Below are 19,787 nucleotides of genomic sequence, written 5' to 3'. Positions count from 1 at the left end.
ATGCGTCTTTTTAAGGAAATAATTTTCATTTCTAGTTAATATTGCATTTCTTGAGCTTTTTATTTTAAAAAATATTAAAAAACTATTTTTTTCATAAGTAAACACAACTATAAATTTCTATTTCTATGTCCTTTTTATAAATTTATTTTTATAAATGTTTCTTTCCCACTCCAAATCATTAATCATTGATGTTTGAAATTATAGACTTGATTAGTCCGTGGTTGACTCAGATTTTACTGAGTCAAAACTTCACTATTATTCATTGATTTTTTTTTTATTAATTTTTCTAGTCAGAATGATAATTTTTTTAATTTATTATTCTTTAAAAAAAAAATTGTCGACCCTCCTGTTACCAGATAATCGAGTTAGGTTGTTCCGTCATTGAAAGGATTAGTTCTTCTGCCCTTGCCAGCAGCCCAGCACGACCAAGGAGGTCCACCATGCATTCATAGCTTCAACAGGTCCTCTGATTCCAAAATCATGTTTCATTCGACTGAAATATTGCCGGCCCTCTTCAACACAACCAGCATAAGAGCAGGATGATAGCGTGGCGACAAAGATGACTTTATTTAGATGTATCCCATCAGCAAGCATCTCATCAAACAGTTGAAAACATTTTTTAGCTTGGCCATAGATGGCAGAAGCTGAAATCTTAAGTCCCCGTGTTACAATGTCTCTCTGGGGCATTTTCTGAAATAATTCATAAGCACAACACTCAATGCTGCCACACTTTGCATACATATCGATGAGACAGTACTGAGTTTAGTGCTCGTAAGAACTCCAGTTTTTCAATGTATGCCTGTATCCATCTTCCCTGATGCTAAGCTCCTAATTGTCCACAAGCAAAGAGCAAACTCACTAGTGCTGCTTCATTTGGCAGGATATGTGAAACTATCGTATCTTGAAAAAGAGCTAATGCCTCAGCATGCATACCATTCTTTATATATCCTGTTATTAATGCACTCCAAGATGCTGCATCGTTTGCTGCTGTGTTATCAAACATTTTTCTAGCCTTGTCTACATGACCCTCGCTCAAGTAACCTGAAATCATGGCATTCTTAGGAAGCGTATTCTCTTCTGAGAATTCTCCAAGAACACCTTCGGCATCATCTATGCTTCCTGAATTTGTGTACATACGAATTAGGGAGCTATGGATGTGGGTATCTGGTACTATTCCTGCCTTAATTATCTGGCAATGCACTTGTTTTCCTTCAAAAAGAGCTTTCAAATGGAAGCATGCTTCAAGGACAAAGATGTGTAGTGTAGTTGTCTGGTAAAAGGTAGCCAGTAGGAATTCATCATACAGTAACAAAGATTCATGAGGAAACTTACCCATTGTTAGGCCCTCTAAAACACGTCAGGAGAAGGTAGTCTCTCAAGATCGAACAGCATAATAAATCTGCAACATTGTAACACAATACTCGAGGAGCCTTCTATCACTTGAGGGATGATGACCAACAAACTGCGCATGTAATTATTTTACTTCCTGTAAGTTGTGGCGCGTTTTAAGTGAGATAATAGTAGCTGGTGTTCTAGTTGAACAAGTGAGGAGTAGATTTCCCTCCGTGAGATGAGGAGAGATTGTTCGAGGAGAAGCCATGTGGTAGTTGCAATTGCTGATATTGAAGAGGTTATTTCAATTCCCACAGCTGCAGCCAATGCTGCTTGCAGCTAGTTAAGGATGGAGTTGTCTTCCACAACCGGCTCAAACTAGAAAATATCTCACAGGCTCACAGCTAGGCAAAGATGACAGTTGTTGCTGATATAAAATGGTTTTTGATAAACATGGCATCATCTATTCATTGCCACGAACAAAATCAAAGGATGAAAATGATTCATATGAAGACAATACCATCTCAGATACACAGCATAAGGGCACAGGCAATTTTGGCATGAAAAGGGCAAGTTGATATATGAAGAAACAAATTGGAGGAAACCTTGAATTTATAGATTTAAGTATTTTTAAGGGGAAGAATACATATTTTAATTCTTTTTTCCAGTATGCCTAAATAAACAGTTTTAGATGTAGCATCTACAGAATGGAATGAGAATTTTCTCTCTCCCAAGGTTAAAAGAAATTATTGCGGGGAAAAAAGAATGATAAAAAACATTTTAAGGCCTTCAAAATAATTAAAATAACACCACTATGAAACCAGCTAAAAGAATCAGCAGCAAGGGTGGACCATGCATAATCTGACTCCCATTTTTGTCACTGGCCAGTTCTGATGGCGGTAGTGCAGGGCATTCAAGTCCCAGCTTCCCATCCTTGCATTCATTGGCAAAAAGACCAGGAGGATATTTCCCATTGAGGTTAATGTAGCTGAACATGATTGATGCACATTCATTGGTCAAGTCATTAATCAAATCTGCGTAAGGACAGGCAAACTCCTTAAATGATCCACAACAGCGACTGGGAGGATACTGAGGTCCTTTACATTGGCTTGTGATGATTGTGTAGTTCAGAAACTCAAAGTTTACAGGGCAAGCTGCAGATAAAGCAAGACAATACATTGCCATCAGCATGCTATCCAAAGCAGAACGATACAACCTATTAAAATCTGGAAAATAATTGTTGGCTTCTTTGGCAAGACTAGAACAACATTGTGTAACCTATGTTTCTCTAATTGTATAAAAAAACTGCAAAAACAAACCCTCAAGAAAACAAACACAACACGTTGCGTCTTAAAAGAACAAATCAACAATGGAGAATCATTGACATGCATTCAGAGATCAACAAAATATGCAGTTATCATTTGGATATATTGTGCTAGCAGATCATGACATCAGAACCAAACACAATGACCAGAATTGGGAAGGCATGACCAGCTTGCAAGGTCATATTAATAGCTCTATTCGAGAATGATACAAGTCATCTCCTCCCCTATGTAATTCCTTTGACTTTGACTTTAACTGTGTGATAGGTGGGTTCATGAGAGAATTTGCAGACCACACTAATGTGAGCATGAAGTTTCAGTCTTAAGGCTTCTAGTGAACACTTTTGTGATCTTTTAACGTCTCTCATTGATCTGCTTGAATCCATTCAACTGTAAACTTCCAAAGTCATTCCTCTTACAAATCCCATCACCCCAAAGCTTCTAGACTGGTAAATAGATTGAAACTAGCTGCCAAGCAGCTGGAACCAAACAACAAATAGATTGAAACTAAGAACCAAGTTGCTGCCAAGCAGCTGGAACCAAACAACAAGGATATTCTTCAAAATACTCAGTCCCGTTAGCTGTCACAAAATCTTTTAATATTTAATCTTCAAAATTTCCCAACTGATTTTCTGACTTCACTAGCTAACACTGGACACACCAGCATGTCCTTGAGGGAAAAAGAAAAGAAGAAGAAGAAGAAAAGTCCAAGTATGCTTCCAATCACCAAGCTTGCAAGTGTATATACTGTTTAATTGTTATCAAATAAATAAGAAGTAATATCTCCTCCAAATTCACAAAGAAATGCATGCATGATGATTTGCAGAGGAAGATCTGCAACATTGAATACCTAAGTTGTTGCAGTAATGCAAGAGTAATCAAACTTGTGTAAGCACTTCAAAGAATTTAAAATAACTCAAGCTGTGAAAGTGTAAAACAAACTATTTGTGTTGACGGATCAACAGTGGAAATGAAATAGTACGTAGGTGATAATAACTTTCCACAAGAGCTTTTAGCAAACACAACTGGGCAATAAAGATTACAGTCCTTGTAGTTTTATTATATCCAAAAGAATATCATGAGGTTGAAGTGATGATGAAATTTCCTTTAGAAACCCTACCAAAAGGACTTGACCTTTGAGTACCAGAGGAGAGAAAACTAAAGATAAACCTAGACACCTCAAGCATGATTGTTAACTCAAACAAAATGGGGCACATAACAAAAGAATAAAAACTGGAATCCCTTACATCACAGAAGAAAGCATTATTGTGATCACAATCTAGAGAACCCAAAACAAAATTTGACCAAAATTGAGCAAATAAGTAGTTAAAAAAGGCAACCTTTCTTAGTCTGAAGAAGATTCCTGCCAGTAGAAGCATGAGATTCAAAAACACCATCTGCATCCAAATAAACAAAGAAAGACAGCATAAAAAATGGATCTTTGTAACAAAAATCAAAAGCAAGCATACTTGAAAGTGAAAATAAGTACCTGAAATGAAAGTAGAAGCAAAAGAAGGAGAAGCAAAGAGACCCATCAAGAGAAAGAAGAAGAACACAATTCTACAACAGTGATTCAACCCCATCTCCCTTGTAAAGTTTCAATCTTTCTACGTTCCTTTCTTTCTTTCTTCACTTCAATATATCTATCTCCTCAATCCTTGGATTAGCACTGTTTTTCGAGATCTAGACAGAAACATAAACGTATGTAAGAAAAAAAAAAAAAACAAAAACACAGCTAATATAAGTACATGATAGAATAAAAGGAAGGTGAAGACAGTTGATGCTTACAGTTAGTGTATCTGAAAATAACTATTGCTATGAGCTATCAACTATATAAAAGTGGGATACAGCAAAGAACGCGAAAACTGGGGTCACCACTCACCATCCTATTTCCTAATTCCTCCTCAAGTTTATATGCTTTATTAATGAGAGAAACAAACTAATAGAAATTATAAATTATGGTGGCTCTCCTTCTTGTCCTTGATAGTTAGTTCATCAATCCAGGGGTCAATCAAGACAAGCAGGCAAAGACTAAATCCAGACTTGCTGTCTCTTGTCCTTTATGTTTTTTTCCCTCACTTTTTTGTCATCTTTTCAAGCCTTCTAAGCAGTCGATCAATTTTCAAGTGAGTTGGTAAGAGTATTCTATTGTGTTTAGTACTGAGATATAAAATATTTTTTAAGAGTATTGATATAAATATATTAAAAAATTGCAATTTATTTTGTATTGTATTAGTTTATGTTTTTAAATTATTTTTTATTTAAAAAGATATTAAATTAATTATTTTTATGTGTTTTTTTATTGTTTTTGACGTAAAGATATTAAAAATAAAATAATAATATTTTAATATATTTTTAAATTAAAAAATACTTTTGAAAAAGATTCTCTTAATTGCATTAAGAGCTACAAAATATGGGAACACACTGAGATTAATTGCAAAGAGGAGGGTAGAGTCCACCTCTTGTGTAGCAATTCCCCACTTGATGTTGATTTGTGTGGGAATTACAAATGGTTGTCAATTCATGAGGTGTGATTTCTCCAATTTTTTTAGAGTGATCATAATGGGAAGGGATTTTTGTTAAATTAATGATGATCTTTGTGGAGGTCTCCATCGTTGAAAACCTTAATTAATTACAATTAGCATAATACAATCATGCACGCACACAACCAGAAATCTCATTCTCAAGAGGGATACTTATATAATTACTGAAAGGGGTTTTTTATTTATTTTTATTTTTTTGCATCCTTGCTGATCCATGGTGTCTAATCACTGCATGGCTTCTGTCCTTGAAATCCCTCTGGGTGGCATGGAGAGTCAGACTGGCAAGAAAGGATTCTCGGTAGAGTGCAAGCCACGTTGTTTTAATTATGCATTTATCAAAATAGGATATAATAATGTAAGAAATTAGTGGGATTATGGTATCAAAATAACTTTACTTACATGGATTTAACTAGTTAATAAAATCAAGCCTGAATCCCACAATGTCAGATGAAGTACGTAGTCATAAGAAGAAATATAATACAAAGAGGGATCAGCAGGTCCCTAAGATACGTGGTACACAAACAATATGATGAATAATACAAGTGCAGGCATTGCACGCACCCTCCTCATTCCCCACACTACGAGGCCCAATTAATTATATATATCGTATGTACAAGATTATTGTTTATTGAGGTAAAGCTGCTTAATTATTTAACGCAGAGACTCAAAAAAGCTGGTTAAGGTATTCAGCTACAGTAGTGTATTTGACATCAGGATATAGCTCAGAAGCCTCTACACCAAACGATGGCTCAATCTCGAAGTTGGTCTGATCTCCCTTCACAAACAAAGAGTGACAAATCGATAAAATCACTTTGCGTGGACCTGAAGCTTCTGCGGTGAGAGAAGAGAAGTAATGTTAAACTGCCTGATTAGTTCACCGTGTTAATTTTGAACAACTGAAACTAAGAACAACAGTATCTCTAAAAATTATTCAACTCGAGGCGGCAGAGCCCGAAGGATCGATGCTAATGAAATGGACAGATTTTCATTCGAAGTCAATGAAATGATATATAATCATACCTTGAATATTCTTCAGAAGTTGCTCCTCGTGAACATAGATCCGTTCAATTTTTTTCCCTATCTTCTTCTCCCACAAAGAAACAAGATCATTGGATGAGATGATGTTGGATGGAGGTTTAATGAAGAGGGTTTTGTTCACTGCTCTTGGATCATCCACCGCTTTGATAGTATATGTGGCAATATCATCTTCCTTGTTGAAAACCACTATTGACAAAATATGAAACTGTAAGATTCTGGGAAGGATAGACCGGCTTGTTGCAGGCCACTATATGCCTTGCAAAAGTTGCCTAGACTATCCACAGGCCATAATGCACGAAACAATCCAGGGAAAGAACTGATTTCAAGGTCAACCAATAATCATCTAGTAAAACACTGTAATCGAATACTAAAAGATGCTATATGTTACCTTTGGTATCTCCATCACCCAAAATGATAACTTTATCTCTAGCTGAGGCAGGAGCTCCAGGTTGTTTCAATGTTGTCGTTTCTGCATTGCTACCAATGCTTGAAGTTGAAGCCTGGACATGTGCATGGAGATACAGCCACAAACCCCCAGACCTAGAGTGGTTCAAAGCTGGAAGAAAGAAACCAGAAAAAGAGTTTGATGCCACATAAGTGTATGGAATTCCTTCAGCCTCAATAGCTCGTCGAATTTTAGCCTTTGTAGCGAATCCTGTCTTTGCAGGTTCAACAGCATGCGCTCTATCCACATCATTTCCAAACTCTGATGGGAAAAATCTCTGCAACAGAAACAGTTCTTCTTAGCTATCCTAGTTTATTCGAGAACTAATAATAAAGTTGATTCGACCAAGCAGTTTTCTTTCACTTCTTTTGAAGTTACAAGGAGATCTGAACCTTGGTCCGGTACGAGGCCGGAATGACAACATGCCAATTAAGCTACAATTCATCCACTCAAACAAGTTTAACTACATACCTTAATATTTCCAGCTTCTTTAATGGCGGCGATGATCTTGTCTTGATTATATAACTGATCGTGAGCAATGGTAGATATCACAACATCCACTTGCTTAATTGCCTCCACCAAACTCTCATGATCAGACAAGTCTCCCTACATGTTAAAACAAAAAACAAGCATAAATAAATAACGTCAAACCAATGAACAAATTGACCATGCAATGTATTCATAAACACAACATCTGGCAGTAACCTTGTAATGTTTGTAAGTTTAAACAAAAATGACTTACCAGGAGGAGATTGACACCAAGATTCTTGAAGTTGTTAATGACAGTGGATTTAGCAGGGCTAGAGAGAGTGGACTCTCTGACGAGAACAAAAGTTGGGTGGCCTGCCTTGACACTTGCTTCTACAATGAATTTTCCAATGTATCCTGTGCCTCCTATGAACAGAATCCTGCTTCTCTCTGCCATTGCCTAAGAATTTCTTTCCAAAGACAACATTAATGTTTAAAGAAGCTTGGAGTTAAAAAGATCGAGTCACATATTTATAGAGGGATTCTGACGTGGGTGGTGATGTTTTTGTGGGGAAAGCACGCTAGGGTCAAGCCTGTTGTTTTTTCATGGTGGACGTATGAGAAACTTCAAGGTATTGATGTTGTTTGATAATTGAAAATTATAACGAAGATTGACTCTCTTTTTTTCCAAAGAAAAACACATGTTAATCTCTTCTTTTGTACGTATTGATAATGACCTTGTATTTTGATTAATTGTTTTTTAGTTTTATTTAAAGACTGTTCATAACAATTTAATATTAAAATAAGGAATAATAATAGAAAGAGGACAAATTATAAAATAAAAAACATATTTATCTTTAAAGTAATCTTTCTTTAAGATATTTACAATCTTTAAATAGATGTTTTTACAAGAAAGAAAAGTCATATATTGAATATAAAAAACAACATAAAATCTGAAATTAAACCGGAAATTTTAAAGAAAAAATGAAATATAATATAACCAAATAGAAAGGCTTCTTCTTAGTCTAAATTGAAGGCCTTCCCAAATTCAGCAACCGACTCTTATAGAACCGGAACCGTATAACTTCTTTTCTATCCGACTAGTTGTTTAATATATATATTTACAACTTATTAAATAAGTAACCTTACAAGGTAGAAAAATCATAATCATAAATCAAATAGAAAAAACAACATAAAATCTATGTTAAACTGAAACGCAGCAAAAAAACAAGAACAAAACTAAATCAAAAGGCATATTCTTTCCCATAATTAGCAACCAACTCATGTGTGTGTGTGTGTGTGTCTATATATATATATATATATATATATATATGAACTTCTCGTTTTAGAGAAAGAAAGACGGTGGAAGGACAGCATTCAAACAAAGAATTTCCTGTTATGATCACGCCTTTTCTTGAGCTAGGCTTTTTACATGGTCGTTATGACATTTCCGCAATTGACTATTCAAAACATTGAATCCTTCATGCTCGCTTACATTAGAGGGCTTCCATCAGTTTGAGCCAAAAATAGATGGTGGAGAAATGATGAGACCAATTTGACAGGCTGAGGATTCTGCCTTCAGAAAGAGATTGGAAGCAAAAAAAAAGTACTTGCTAAGTCTTGTAATCAACTAGTTGTTTTGCTCACGAGTTGTCGTGGGAGAACTAAGATATTTTTTTTGTGTTTTAATAATGGCTTCATACAGATGAAGAAGCAATCTGACACTAAATATGGATAAAAATATTACAGTGGAAAAGGAGTCGTATTTTGCTGAAAACAAAGCTAGTGTTTTTCATGCAGCAAAAATATCAGCTAACGAGAAGACAGATTATTTGTTGTGCTCAGCACGGCAGAGTAATTACGCCATCACTAATAGTTTTGCAGTTTCACAGAGACTGTTTGGTGTATTAAGTAATGACCTGCCGTCTTAACACTGAAGACAAAACCACACTGTTTCAAAAGAATATTGCTACAGCCTGTTGTCTGTTGAAGTTATGGCACCAAAGCTGAAATTAATCTCTCTGTCATATGTTATTTTTTATTAATGTTTATTTATTAGTAACATTATTATCTTAATGTTGTTTAGTGAGTTTTTACTTCATTAGATATGAAACTTATTTAGGATAAGTTACATAACTCCATAAATAAAGGAGTTTATGTTAGTTATGTTTCTTAATTGTGTTGTGATTGATCTCATCTATAAATAAAAGCTAAGGAATGACAGTAACCAACATGAAAAACATTCTGCTCTTTGTTCTTTGTTGCAAGTTCTTTGTTTTTCTGGTTATTATCAACATTCAGTTCGTTATATACCTATTATCAACATTATCGATGGCAGCATTGGAATTTCTCTAATTCCTGTGCCTAGACTCTTTGTTCTATCCAAGAATGTCTATTGAAGCAAGGTATAAACCATAATGAGTCTTGGCTCTAAAAGATGATGAAGATAATATTTCATAAAGCATGGTTGCAACATAGAAGTAAAGTTTTCTATATTCCTATGAATGTTAAAAGCAGTGCAGAACGAGCTGTCAAAATAGCTACAATATGTATCTGTAGATCGTGTGAATTGCCCTCGCAAGGCCTTTTGTGCTCTGATGCTTCAGTACTTGAATGAGTTTTTTATTTGATAAAAAAAATTGTAATGGAAGTTTTCTTTACTAAATAAAGAGAGAATGAGTATAGTATGGTTGATATCAAGCATTCCATTGACAATTTTTCATGTTTTTCTCTACACAATCGAAGCTAACATCAGGAAGAAATGCTCATCTTAACTACTATAATTTTAGTGAAGTATCGACTGTAACAAGAAATTACAAGATTGAAGGAAAATGGTTAATGGGAAAAAAAGATTGCCTGCCTCGTCTTTCTACTAGAAAAAAAAAAGTAGTAGTAGTGATGCTCCTTTCAGAGTATGGCCTCCCGCCACCATTGATGCCTAAATAGTTTCACTCTGTGCATAGTCTCCCAACTATTTAGTTTCTGATGTTCCGCTACAACTTCAGCTACTCAGCAGAACAATCTTCTTTGCTGCAAAAAAAGACCTCATTATTGTCATGCTTGCACTAGAAAACCAGAGTAAGCATCAATTGAACTGTAGTGAGAGCTAGGTAAATGATTCAGCCTCAAATTACAAAATTTTAGTGCAAGTCAAAAAGACAACAGACTGCCATGAACACATTGAACAAAGCTTGCTGTATGTGCTCAAATGGAGGGTTCCCTTCATGTTAATAACAAACTGGAACATGGGAACAAAGTAGTTCCTGCCAGGGTTCAAGCCTCACTAACCCTCATTCAAGGCTTGAATGAAAATCCCAGATAAGGATAAACAAAGAATAAACAGATACTCTTCATGGATGAGGTTTACTATGGATATAATCAACTATCACAGAACTACGTACACGACATTTAGACTCCCGTAGATTGTCTAGCAGCTCAGTGATCTCAAGTTGCTTTACCACTGTAGTATGCAGTACCTGAAAGCACAACGATTGTCAAAAAATTTGCATTCAGTACAATTAAAAGCCCAACTTTCACAATTATTAAACCATGTAGAACAGGACATACTCTCTTTGTTTTCTCAAGATCAAACTCCACAGACTTGATCCTCTCCAGAGATTCTGTTAGCATTTTCTCCTTTTCCAAAGGGATTCCAGCAGGTTTGTTGCTAACTTCCTCAAATATTTTCTCTAGTCTTTGAAGACGTTCTATACATGGACGTACATGATCTTCTTCATTCACATCTTCAAGAGCAGTTGAATGGATAACTGTGTTATGTTCCATCAAATTAGATGGATAAATGTTGCTCTGCCTTCTCCAATACTCTAATGGAAAACTACGAAAAAGTTTGACCATGAAAGATATCAGGGTTCTCGCTGTGCTTGGGATACTTGTTTTCCCAACCTTTTCCTTGACAATGTCAAACCAACGGATGAATAAACCTGAAATTAAGATACAAATCCCAAAAGACAGCAGCAATACAAGTCATATTCAGCAACTATATGGACTAAAATCAACACATGCAAGACTAATTCCAAAAGTCTTTTATATAGATCTCCTTTGCCATGAAGCAACGAGTTTATTGGATCTGAAATGGATGAAAGAAAACTGATCAGCATTATGGAAGCATGAACAAATACCTTCCAGATTTGATGTCACTTGAAAGGGAATGTTCCCCAAATTGTTGATTCCAAGTGATTGATCCTCAGAACACCCCCCTCTATGAACAGTTTTCTCAGCCAGAATAAAATTGTCATCACAACTGTAGAAGATACTTGGATCAGATGCCCTCACCTGCGAAGATCAAGATTCACTTACAAAACAGAGCATAAGGATGTGCACGCATCTCACTTGCACAAACAAGCAGCCATGCAACCACAGACACATGCAAACTGGCATGCACACTCGTCCACACATAAGTTCAATGAGAAGGGAACTGTACTGAAAGAAAAAGCTAGCTACAGGTTCTACAGCTTACCTCTTCATCAACTGGGGCCAAGCATGCACATGTAGAACTCCTTGGTCCAAATGGAGAAGAATGATCATCAATATCTGACCCTGATTTTGCTGTTAATTTATCACTGCTTTTTCCCTGGAAGACAAAGAATAAACTAATATATATCAGAACAAGAGATATTGATGACCACAAACACAGTTGGTTATCATGAGATGGAAGACTTGCCTTCAGAGGGCATACCTGATTGTATGAGTCAAATTCCTGCTTATCATTAGACACTCTGGAGATTTCCCTCACAACAGCTGGTACTGCATTATGTACAAGCTGTGAAAGACACAAACCCCGGTGAATTTCCAAATACAAGTTCAATATAAAAATACAAGCCTCCTTTCATGCTTTAATAATTCAACACAGAATCAATACAAGAAATTCTAATAGCAGGGATTGCCTACCTTCATTATTCCATGATCATTCCATGGACCTTTATTGGATCTAAGGCACCCTCCTTCAACCGAGCAAGAGCAAGAACCACCCAAGAAGTCTGGCAATTGACTGAAACAGGAAAGGAGTATATTAATAATTTATTCTATAGAAAAACATGAGGCATGTATAACAGTTGATACACACCTTGAGTCAATAACTTCCAGGAGCTTAGGCAGGGATTTGGGCTCCAAAACCTGCATTTCAGAAATTGAGTATAGCTAATCCGGATTGCAGGAAATGAATGATGAGAAACTATATGATTACAGTCATATCCCTTACCTGTATCTTGGCAATAGTCTTTGCATCCAGAAACTTCTGTGCTGCTGGCCAGAGCATCTTCTTAAAGCCTGGACCAGCATTAACAACAAACATCCGATGCAATGTCTGTATGATGTGTGGACAGCTATTAGAAACAAATTAGACAGTGAAGATAAAAACTATCAATTAACTACAACACTTTGATACCTCAGGGTAGTAACTGTTATCTATCTTCGTTATGGAAGCCAAAAGAGTTGCAGCAGTCCGAGTAAAATTCTTAATGCCCTGTTTTTAACACAGCATTAATCACCAGTTCAAACTACGCATATAACCAGTTGAAAGAAACATAAACCACCAGTGACAGTGGAGGAAAGAAAATCTATCAACATCCTACATTCCTACTAGTACACAAATTAATCTCTCAATTGATTCAATAGAGGCTGCTAGAAAACCTACAGTGAGACTAAATACACTCTAAAAGTAGATTTCAGAACAGATTTTACAGAGCTCTTTAAGGTGCAAAGAGTAGGGAAATCGTTACAGGTTGAAACAGTTTCGCAACATGGATAATTAATTCCTGCTTGAATCGATTAGGGGTTTAAGACCAACATCAATTTGAAAAGGCTTGTCTACGACAATATTCAATTCAACATACCAAACCTTGCACATCTAATATGGTTGTCGTCGAACATATCCATCTCTTTGCAGCAATAGAACAGGCAGGGAATTTCTCCTGTATGGCCCTCTCAAACTCTTGGACATGGTACTTCAAATACCGCTCTATAGTGGTGATACGCATTAGCCTGCTCGGATAAGCTTTCCCAAGCCTCTCAATGTAAACTGGCCGCCCTTCCTTATCAACTCCATGGTAACCTTGAGGATAATATTGCAAGACTTCCTCCAGCTCTTCAAACTCAAAATCCTAGCCATTGACCACAAGATCAGTATACTTGTAACATCAAATGACAAAAAGGAGTAAATTAAAAATTATAATTCTGAATCTAGAATTAAGATCAAAACGTTTAGTACAGAACCATGAAGTATGCATGCAACAATGCATTCTATGCAATGGATAGTTATAAAAAATGCAATGCAATCAAAAGTTTTTGCCCATGTTGTTTGTTACCAACAGATGCAGTTTTGAGCTTGTGATTAAATGATTATTGTGATTGGCTTAAAGAAACATTGAACATAAAACTGCTGCTTTTAACAGGATAAAACAATTGGTTCCAAGATAACCATACCACCAGCAACAAGGTTAGCAGGATAAATCCATTCCATTACCTCTAAAATTGTGTCTGTCCCGTATTCTTTCCTCCAGTTAAGCATTTCTTCCCACATCTGGATTGTTTTATCAATGTTAAACTCTCTAGCTTTCAGAAATCTACAAGAATAGAGATGACAGTATTAATAAGTGAGTGCATTATAGTGGGGATTTAAACAGGCCAGCCAATAAACTGTTCAAGTTTATAAAACGGATGACACTGAGTTCTGAAATTATTAATAGGCTGACCTTAACAAAGCATGATAATCATCATGCCTGGGAGGCAACAAATCCCTTTCGAGAAGCTTTTGGCGCAAATCATGGACAGCACTCTCCTCTTTTGCATCCCTCACGTCTTTTATGGAAACTGAAGAAACCCTATAATCTATTTTCCTTTTCCCTCTTTTCTTAAGAGAATGGGTGAACTTATTCGAAGCATTCAGAGCCTTTTTCTTGAGATTACCAATTTTTGACCGCCGTCTTTCATCTTCAGAGTTCTCAAAATCAGATCTTCTCTCTCTATATTCATCATTAACCACAATTCCCTCAACACCTTCAATCGGACAATGGAGATTAATATTAGTAGTAGCCAAACAACATGCAACATCACCATAATAAAATCAAGCATCAGAAACCATTCAATTTAGGTCATTCGCTATGTGATTTGCATTAAAAAGGAAACTGTCACATTATCATACTTGACATTTTGCTGAAATGCAAAAGGGGATCCTAATTTCCAGACCAAGAAAGTAGATTCACAGAAAACTTGCCGCCATACATGCCGCTCTAAACTGTCAAGGGCAAAAGCACGAAAGGAGTTACTATCATAATACTGCAAGCTTGCAACACAGAAACATTAGAAAATGACGGCAATTTATTTAAATTAAATCACCAACCAATACATGCCCCGAAGATAAAGAAACCAAACAAATACCTAAACACTAATCTTTTCTAAAGCTATCAAACTAGATTAAAAAAAAAAAGGACAAAAACAGAAGAGCCCTTTTGGCTGCGTGAGACAAGTTCTCTGCCCTTGAATGAATCCCAATCAGATATTAAAGCATTACAGTTCGTCTAAATCCTCCAACAATCAATCAATGAGAATTGAAAACCTAAACAAAAACGAATCAAACTTCTCACTTCCAATCACAACCCTTCAGCTCACTAAATCACAATCTCTAAAATTCCATAACAAAACTCTTAAAAATCATTAAAAACACAGATCCAAATCTACTAAAAATCCCAAAGAATAATAAAAAATCCACACAGGTAAACCCATTTATTACTTATTCATTCTCCATCAGCATAATAAACCCAACAAGACAAGATAGATCAAAATTTAGCTGACACCACTCACAGTTAAGAGTTGAAAGTAACAAATTTCACACTTAGTATTCACTGATTTCTAGATAGAAACAAAAAAAAAATAATGAGCTTTAAAAACACATAAACAAAGAAACAAAAGGAGTAGTAATAAATAAGAGGAGAGAGTGAAGCCCTTTAAAATCAAAATCAAATGAAATAAACATCACTTATACTCGAAATAAATTTAATAATCTTAAAAAAGAAAAAAAAAAGTGTCCCTTTAATAACCTGAAGAATCCACTAAATTAAATAAAAAAAAATCCCAGAAAAATAACAATGCAGCTAGATACCAACTGTACGGATCCGGCCCTCTATTTCATTCAATCATTCCCCATTATTCATTTATTTATTTATTCATTCCTTGACCCAATAAAAAATATTCAAAAGAAACAAAGAAAGAAAAGGCTTGATTTTGAGTTTGGTTTGGATTTGAATTAAAAGGAAGAAGATTGAGTGAGAAACAAGCAAAACACACCAGTATCAATCAATCAAAAGAATCCCCAGATGAGTAGCTGCTGATTGAATGATAAGAACAGTACTATATACTAATCTCTCCCTTTCTCTCTATGTGACTGCAGAGAAACAGAAGAACGAACGAAGGAAGGAAGGAAGGAAGGAAGGAAGGAGAGGGAATTTTCTGGAAAAACAGAGAAGAAAGGGACACTGTAGGAGAAACAAGATCTGATTTAGGGATGAAGGTTCTAGCTGAAGCTGAGGACGAAGCCAAAGGAACCGAATCTCTCTCTCTCTCTCTCTCTCAGTTTTGCTCTGTTCAGCTCTGCTTTCCTTTTGTGTTACTTTGCTTTTACTTTGCTGATGACATGTGTCACCCGCTCCTCTGTCTTCTTGCTTCCTTACGTGTCCCTTCTCTCTCTCCATTTTTCTACTTATATTTTTCATAATTTTAAAACCCTATTCGAATTGCACTAGAATAAGTTTCGGGTGACTAATAAAGAGAGATTATCACTTAAAAATAATTAAAATGATGTCATTTTAATAGAAGAACAGCTGCTAGCTACTTGATAGTTGATTTTTTTTATCTGTTTATTTTTTATTTTTTAAAATTAATTTAGATTTCAAGTTGAACAGATCTCTGGTCAACTAATTCAAGGTTTAAAATAAATATTATTTCTTTTTATTTTACATCTTGTTAATACTTTATGTACTGGAAAATGATTTTATTTAAATTTTTATTCAAAATATATCCAACAAGTAAAACCCACAGTGACTGGTTTTGTTTATGTAAATTAAATTTATTTTTAAAGTCAACTTTTAGATATTTATTAGATCATGATATTAACGTGATGCGAGACTAGATAGTGATTCAATTATTTGTGTCATATATTCATGAATTTTTTATTTATTTTTAGCATTGATTTGTTCTTGCTCCTAACGCTCTCCTTATAATTAATGAGCGCACACACTTGAAACTTATGAATCTTGCTAATCTTAAATTTTGTTAATTAATTAAATGTACTGAAAATAAAAAAATAATGCTACAAATCCCAAATTTATTAATCGGATTAATCCACTCTATCCATATTCTAAATCTTGCATCTAGTTAACTTTAAAATTAATCACAATGTTATAAATTCAAATCATTAACCGAGTTAATTCATTAAATTTATAATTTAAACTTTATATATGCTTAATTTTAAATTTAATCATCATGCTATAGATTTCAAAGCAATAATGAGATTAATTTATCAGATTCATAACCTAAACCTTGCAATTGTTTAACTTCAATTTTAATTATAAATTCCAAACTCTTTGATTAGATAAATGGGTGTTTAATATTGTGATGAAAATATTTTTTAAAAGTAATTTTTATTTAAAAAATATTAAAATAATAATTTTTAAATTTTAGAATAGCATATTAAAATCATAAAAAAAATTAAAAATTTAATAATGTTTTTTTTTTACCAAACACACAATTTCGAGTAGAAAAATAAACCGGCTTTTAACCCACCCTATATCCAATTACTATGCTACAAATTCCAAACCAATTGGAAAAAAAAAAAAAACAAAACAAAAAGGAGCAACTAAAGGTCAATCCGTCGAATATTGCACTGTTCAACTAAAAAAGCAAAGCAGGCAGCAGCCTAGCTAGCTGCCTACCAAGATTGCTGGTGACACGACATGCTCTAGGCTGGCTGGCTCTAGATTCCAACACAATCACAACTAAATCACACAATCTGATCTCATGATATCTATCTATCAATGACCAGACCAAACTGATGCCCTGCAGCAAAGCCCATGCGTACCCCCACCTGTTATCGCTCTGTGATTTTCTTCTTCCTTACGATCCCCGCCATTAATGACCTCCCTTTATTGATCTTGGCACATGGACACATCGACAGCATTTCTTGGTTTTTCTCTTCAAACAGAGAAGCATGGAAGAAGAAATTGATCATGCATGGCGCTGTCGGCTGTTTAACCAGGACACCACCACCTAGCTCCCACAGCAAGATTGATTGACCTCGAGATTGGTGATTGTTCTTCCCTCCTAACTTTACAAGATCTTGAGGTTTTATTTTATCGTTTTTCTCCTGTTGTTTCGATGCAAATATTGAAGGTTTGATCAACAGGGATGCTCAACTCAACAAATTAAAGCATGTAACTGTGTGAGACCTTGGTATGATCGTATCGATTACAGGGGATTACTACTCCCTTTACGTGGGTCAAATTAAGATTCTAGAAAGATCATGACAAGCTTGACCTAACATCATATCTAATGTATATGGTCCCACCTTAATATGTCACCTGCAATTTCCTTACACGTTTGTGTAAGCTAACCAGCCAAACTTAATGGTGGCAGACACTCCATGTCCTCTCCTTCTCTTCTGGTAGCAAATTGCTGGGTTTAGTTAACCTAACATTAATGCATGGTTCAGAAGTTTGCCTGCAGAGAATGGTGGATAGAGCTTGATTACCTAATTATGAGTCTTCCCTGTACGGTCAAGGCACAGGGGAAGGTTGCTGCATGCATGCTGGACAATATATATATATATATATATATATATATATATATATATATATATTGGGAATGGAGATGGGTGAAAACAGACTCAAGATCCCATTAATTCCCATCCATGGATGCATGATATTAATGTCATCGTTATTGGAGTATTAAATGCGTTGACAAACTGCAAAATAATAATAATAATAAAGCAACAATAATCATATTTTGGGAGTATGCTTGCCTTGGTGGATTGCATCCAATATATCTAAAAAAAACAAAAAAACAACGTGATTCTATATTTCTTATTTTAAAAATATAGAAATTCAAGGTTATTTTAAAATCTAATTTATTAATTTTATGTTATTTTTTCCATAATTATTCCAACAAACTAAATTTTCTATCTCTTTCATATATATTTCTTCGATTTTAAAATATTAATCAAATTTTTAATGTTTGTTTCTGCATTTCAAAAACGCTTTTGAAAATATATAATTTTTTATTTTCTTCAAATTAATATATTTTTAGTGTTTTCAAATCATTTTGATATGCTGATATCAAAAATAATTAAAAAAAATTATTTTAATGTATTTTAACACGAAAAATTATTTGAAAAACAACTGCAACCACACTCAGTAATGATAAGATTAGAAGCACCTTTCAACCAAAATACAAAACAGCCAGTACAGTGCCCTAATTTTCATCCATGTTTCTTTATCAAAATATACACGTAAACTTTCATTAATTAATTTTCTTTTTCTGCAAGGAAAGAAATGTTTATATGAATCAAAGAACTCTTGAGATGTTAAAATCAAGAAAAGATGACAATTATAAGCAGTAATTAAAAAAGATTTTCAAACATGGAGGACTAAGTTATAATTTTTTTTTAAATCCAAAGACTAAATAACAACTCCCTCCTTTCAAATTGGAGGCTTTTTTTCTTTCTTTTTTTTATAATAAATCTAATGAAAGTAATTTCATGTGGGCAGAGTGGTAGCTTTAAACCTTGTTCATTTATGTGGTACTGTGGTGTTGTACTGTCTGTATTTTATTTTAATCATATATTTAAAAATATTTTATTAATTAATAAACACCATAAATTTGCATTGATCCCACGTAAAATTCTCTGATGAAAAATCTTGAATGAAAAAAATTTATAATTGATAAACCAAGCACATAAACTACCGCAACATAACAGTACTTAATACAATTTGTACAGTAACACCTACTCTCTCTCTCGGTGCCGAGAGAGATAGAAAAGAACAAGCTGGAAGAAGCGTCGGCAGACAGAGAGAGAAGTCGCTTTCAAGAAGACAACGACCTCTCCAAAATGTCCTCCCCTTTTCTCCGATAACGTTAACCCAACCCCAAGAAAATGCTTCAGTTACAAGTCCCTCTCATGAATTCTCTCCTCCTCCTCCTCTTGGGTCTCTATACCATATACATATATAGTCCCCACCCCCCACCTAGCTAGTTAGCCTATATATATATATATGACTCTCTCTCTCTCTCTCTATATATATATATATATATATATATATATAGATATATATTATGCGGAATAATAATACAATATTAGACACATGCACAGTGTAGACTAGACGATAAAAAAAGATTGAATGAATGAATGCATACTCATGTCTAGTCTCTTCCACAATTCTCACTGCAACACAGTGTGTATAAATGTAGCAGCTAGCAGCTCATAGACAATAGACATGTTCGTCTCAAAGATTGTCGCCTTTTGCTGTAAACTTTCACATTCCTAGCTCTGTGAAAAAGAAAGTGACAACTGCATGCGTCGTCCCGCCTCTCCTTTCCTTCGATTTTCTTACTTTTAGATCATTCTCGGGCTTA

General features: G+C 34.8%; 4 protein-coding genes across 9 annotated transcripts; all 4 read right to left on the bottom strand.

Moving 5' to 3' along the window:
• Positions 1–557: 557 nt before the first annotated feature.
• Positions 558–1,778, bottom strand: LOC133703083 (pentatricopeptide repeat-containing protein At1g05750, chloroplastic-like). 2 transcript variants are annotated; one of them, XM_062127496.1, is made up of 2 exons: positions 934–1,778; positions 558–828 (listed from the first exon to the last, which is right to left on the bottom strand). In XM_062127496.1, exons 1-2 carry the CDS (start codon positions 1,334–1,336, stop codon positions 821–823), a joined length of 411 nt encoding a protein of 136 aa, XP_061983480.1. In that variant the 5' UTR covers positions 1,337–1,778; the 3' UTR covers positions 558–820. The 2 variants fall into 2 exon arrangements, with proteins under 2 accessions (XP_061983480.1, XP_061983481.1); XM_062127497.1 differs by having other exon boundaries at positions 558–1,119; positions 1,333–1,778.
• Positions 1,779–1,926: 148 nt separating this feature from the next.
• LOC133703084 (GPI-anchored protein LLG1-like) lies at positions 1,927–4,765 on the bottom strand. Of its 2 annotated transcripts, none has more exons than XM_062127499.1 (4): positions 4,443–4,765; positions 4,144–4,337; positions 3,995–4,051; positions 1,927–2,486 (listed from the first exon to the last, which is right to left on the bottom strand). In XM_062127499.1, exons 2-4 carry the CDS (start codon positions 4,235–4,237, stop codon positions 2,131–2,133), a joined length of 507 nt encoding a protein of 168 aa, XP_061983483.1. In that variant the 5' UTR covers positions 4,238–4,337; positions 4,443–4,765; the 3' UTR covers positions 1,927–2,130. The 2 variants fall into 2 exon arrangements, with proteins under 2 accessions (XP_061983483.1, XP_061983484.1); XM_062127500.1 differs by having other exon boundaries at positions 4,537–4,765.
• A 1,008-nt stretch (positions 4,766–5,773) lies between these two features.
• LOC133702874 (phenylcoumaran benzylic ether reductase POP1-like) lies at positions 5,774–7,605 on the bottom strand. 3 transcript variants are annotated; one of them, XM_062127196.1, is made up of 6 exons: positions 7,423–7,605; positions 7,152–7,286; positions 6,768–6,957; positions 6,624–6,677; positions 6,218–6,421; positions 5,774–6,028 (listed from the first exon to the last, which is right to left on the bottom strand). In XM_062127196.1, the coding sequence occupies exons 1-6, from the start codon at positions 7,603–7,605 to the stop codon at positions 5,862–5,864; spliced, it is 933 nt and encodes a 310-aa protein (XP_061983180.1). In that variant the 3' UTR covers positions 5,774–5,861. The 3 variants fall into 3 exon arrangements, with proteins under 3 accessions (XP_061983180.1, XP_061983181.1, XP_061983182.1); XM_062127197.1 differs by having other exon boundaries at positions 6,624–6,687; positions 6,784–6,957; XM_062127198.1 differs by having other exon boundaries at positions 6,624–6,698; positions 6,795–6,957.
• A 2,225-nt stretch (positions 7,606–9,830) lies between these two features.
• Positions 9,831–15,771, bottom strand: LOC133703732 (phosphatidylinositol/phosphatidylcholine transfer protein SFH13-like). Of its 2 annotated transcripts, XM_062128358.1 has the most exons (15): positions 15,450–15,771; positions 14,308–14,400; positions 13,859–14,162; positions 13,630–13,729; positions 13,001–13,267; positions 12,553–12,630; positions 12,367–12,471; positions 12,232–12,281; positions 12,057–12,156; positions 11,830–11,928; positions 11,626–11,739; positions 11,288–11,441; positions 10,716–11,089; positions 10,550–10,624; positions 9,831–10,178 (listed from the first exon to the last, which is right to left on the bottom strand). In XM_062128358.1, the coding sequence occupies exons 2-15, from the start codon at positions 14,312–14,314 to the stop codon at positions 10,158–10,160; spliced, it is 1,848 nt and encodes a 615-aa protein (XP_061984342.1). In that variant the 5' UTR covers positions 14,315–14,400; positions 15,450–15,771; the 3' UTR covers positions 9,831–10,157. The 2 variants fall into 2 exon arrangements, with proteins under 2 accessions (XP_061984342.1, XP_061984340.1); XM_062128356.1 differs by lacking the exon at positions 9,831–10,178 and having other exon boundaries at positions 10,256–10,624; positions 11,845–11,928.
• Positions 15,772–19,787: the final 4,016 nt, after the last annotated feature.

The sequence above is a fragment of the Populus nigra genome, chromosome 9, assembly GCF_951802175.1.
Source record: "Populus nigra chromosome 9, ddPopNigr1.1, whole genome shotgun sequence".
NCBI lineage: Eukaryota > Viridiplantae > Streptophyta > Magnoliopsida > Malpighiales > Salicaceae > Populus > Populus nigra.
Note: the sequence above shows the minus strand (reverse complement) of the source record. Positions and strands in the feature narration are given on the sequence as shown.

Bases quoted from the DNA above. Each gene is read 5' to 3' on its own strand.
- LOC133703083 (XM_062127496.1), bottom strand. From the start codon at position 1,336: ATGGGTAAGTTTCCTCATGAATCTTTGTTACTGTATGATGAATTCCTA.
- LOC133703084 (XM_062127499.1), bottom strand. From the start codon at position 4,237: ATGGGGTTGAATCACTGTTGTAGAATTGTGTTCTTCTTCTTTCTCTTG. The intron at 4,052-4,143 runs GTACTTATTTTC...ATTTGGATGCAG, and splicing joins TGCTTCTACTTTCATTTCAG to ATGGTGTTTTTGAATCTCAT. The intron at 2,487-3,994 runs GTTGCCTTTTTT...CTTTATCTGCAG, and splicing joins TCTTCTTCAGACTAAGAAAG to CTTGCCCTGTAAACTTTGAG.
- LOC133702874 (XM_062127196.1), bottom strand. From the start codon at position 7,605: ATGGCAGAGAGAAGCAGGATTCTGTTCATAGGAGGCACAGGATACATT. The intron at 6,958-7,151 runs GTATGTAGTTAA...TTTCTGTTGCAG, and splicing joins AAGAAGCTGGAAATATTAAG to AGATTTTTCCCATCAGAGTT. The intron at 6,678-6,767 runs GTTTGTGGCTGT...AACAACCTGGAG, and splicing joins GAACCACTCTAGGTCTGGGG to CTCCTGCCTCAGCTAGAGAT.
- LOC133703732 (XM_062128356.1), bottom strand. The intron at 13,730-13,858 runs GTCAGCCTATTA...CTATTCTTGTAG, and splicing joins GATTATCATGCTTTGTTAAG to ATTTCTGAAAGCTAGAGAGT. The intron at 12,282-12,366 runs GTAAGGGATATG...TCTGAAATGCAG, and splicing joins AGACTATTGCCAAGATACAG to GTTTTGGAGCCCAAATCCCT.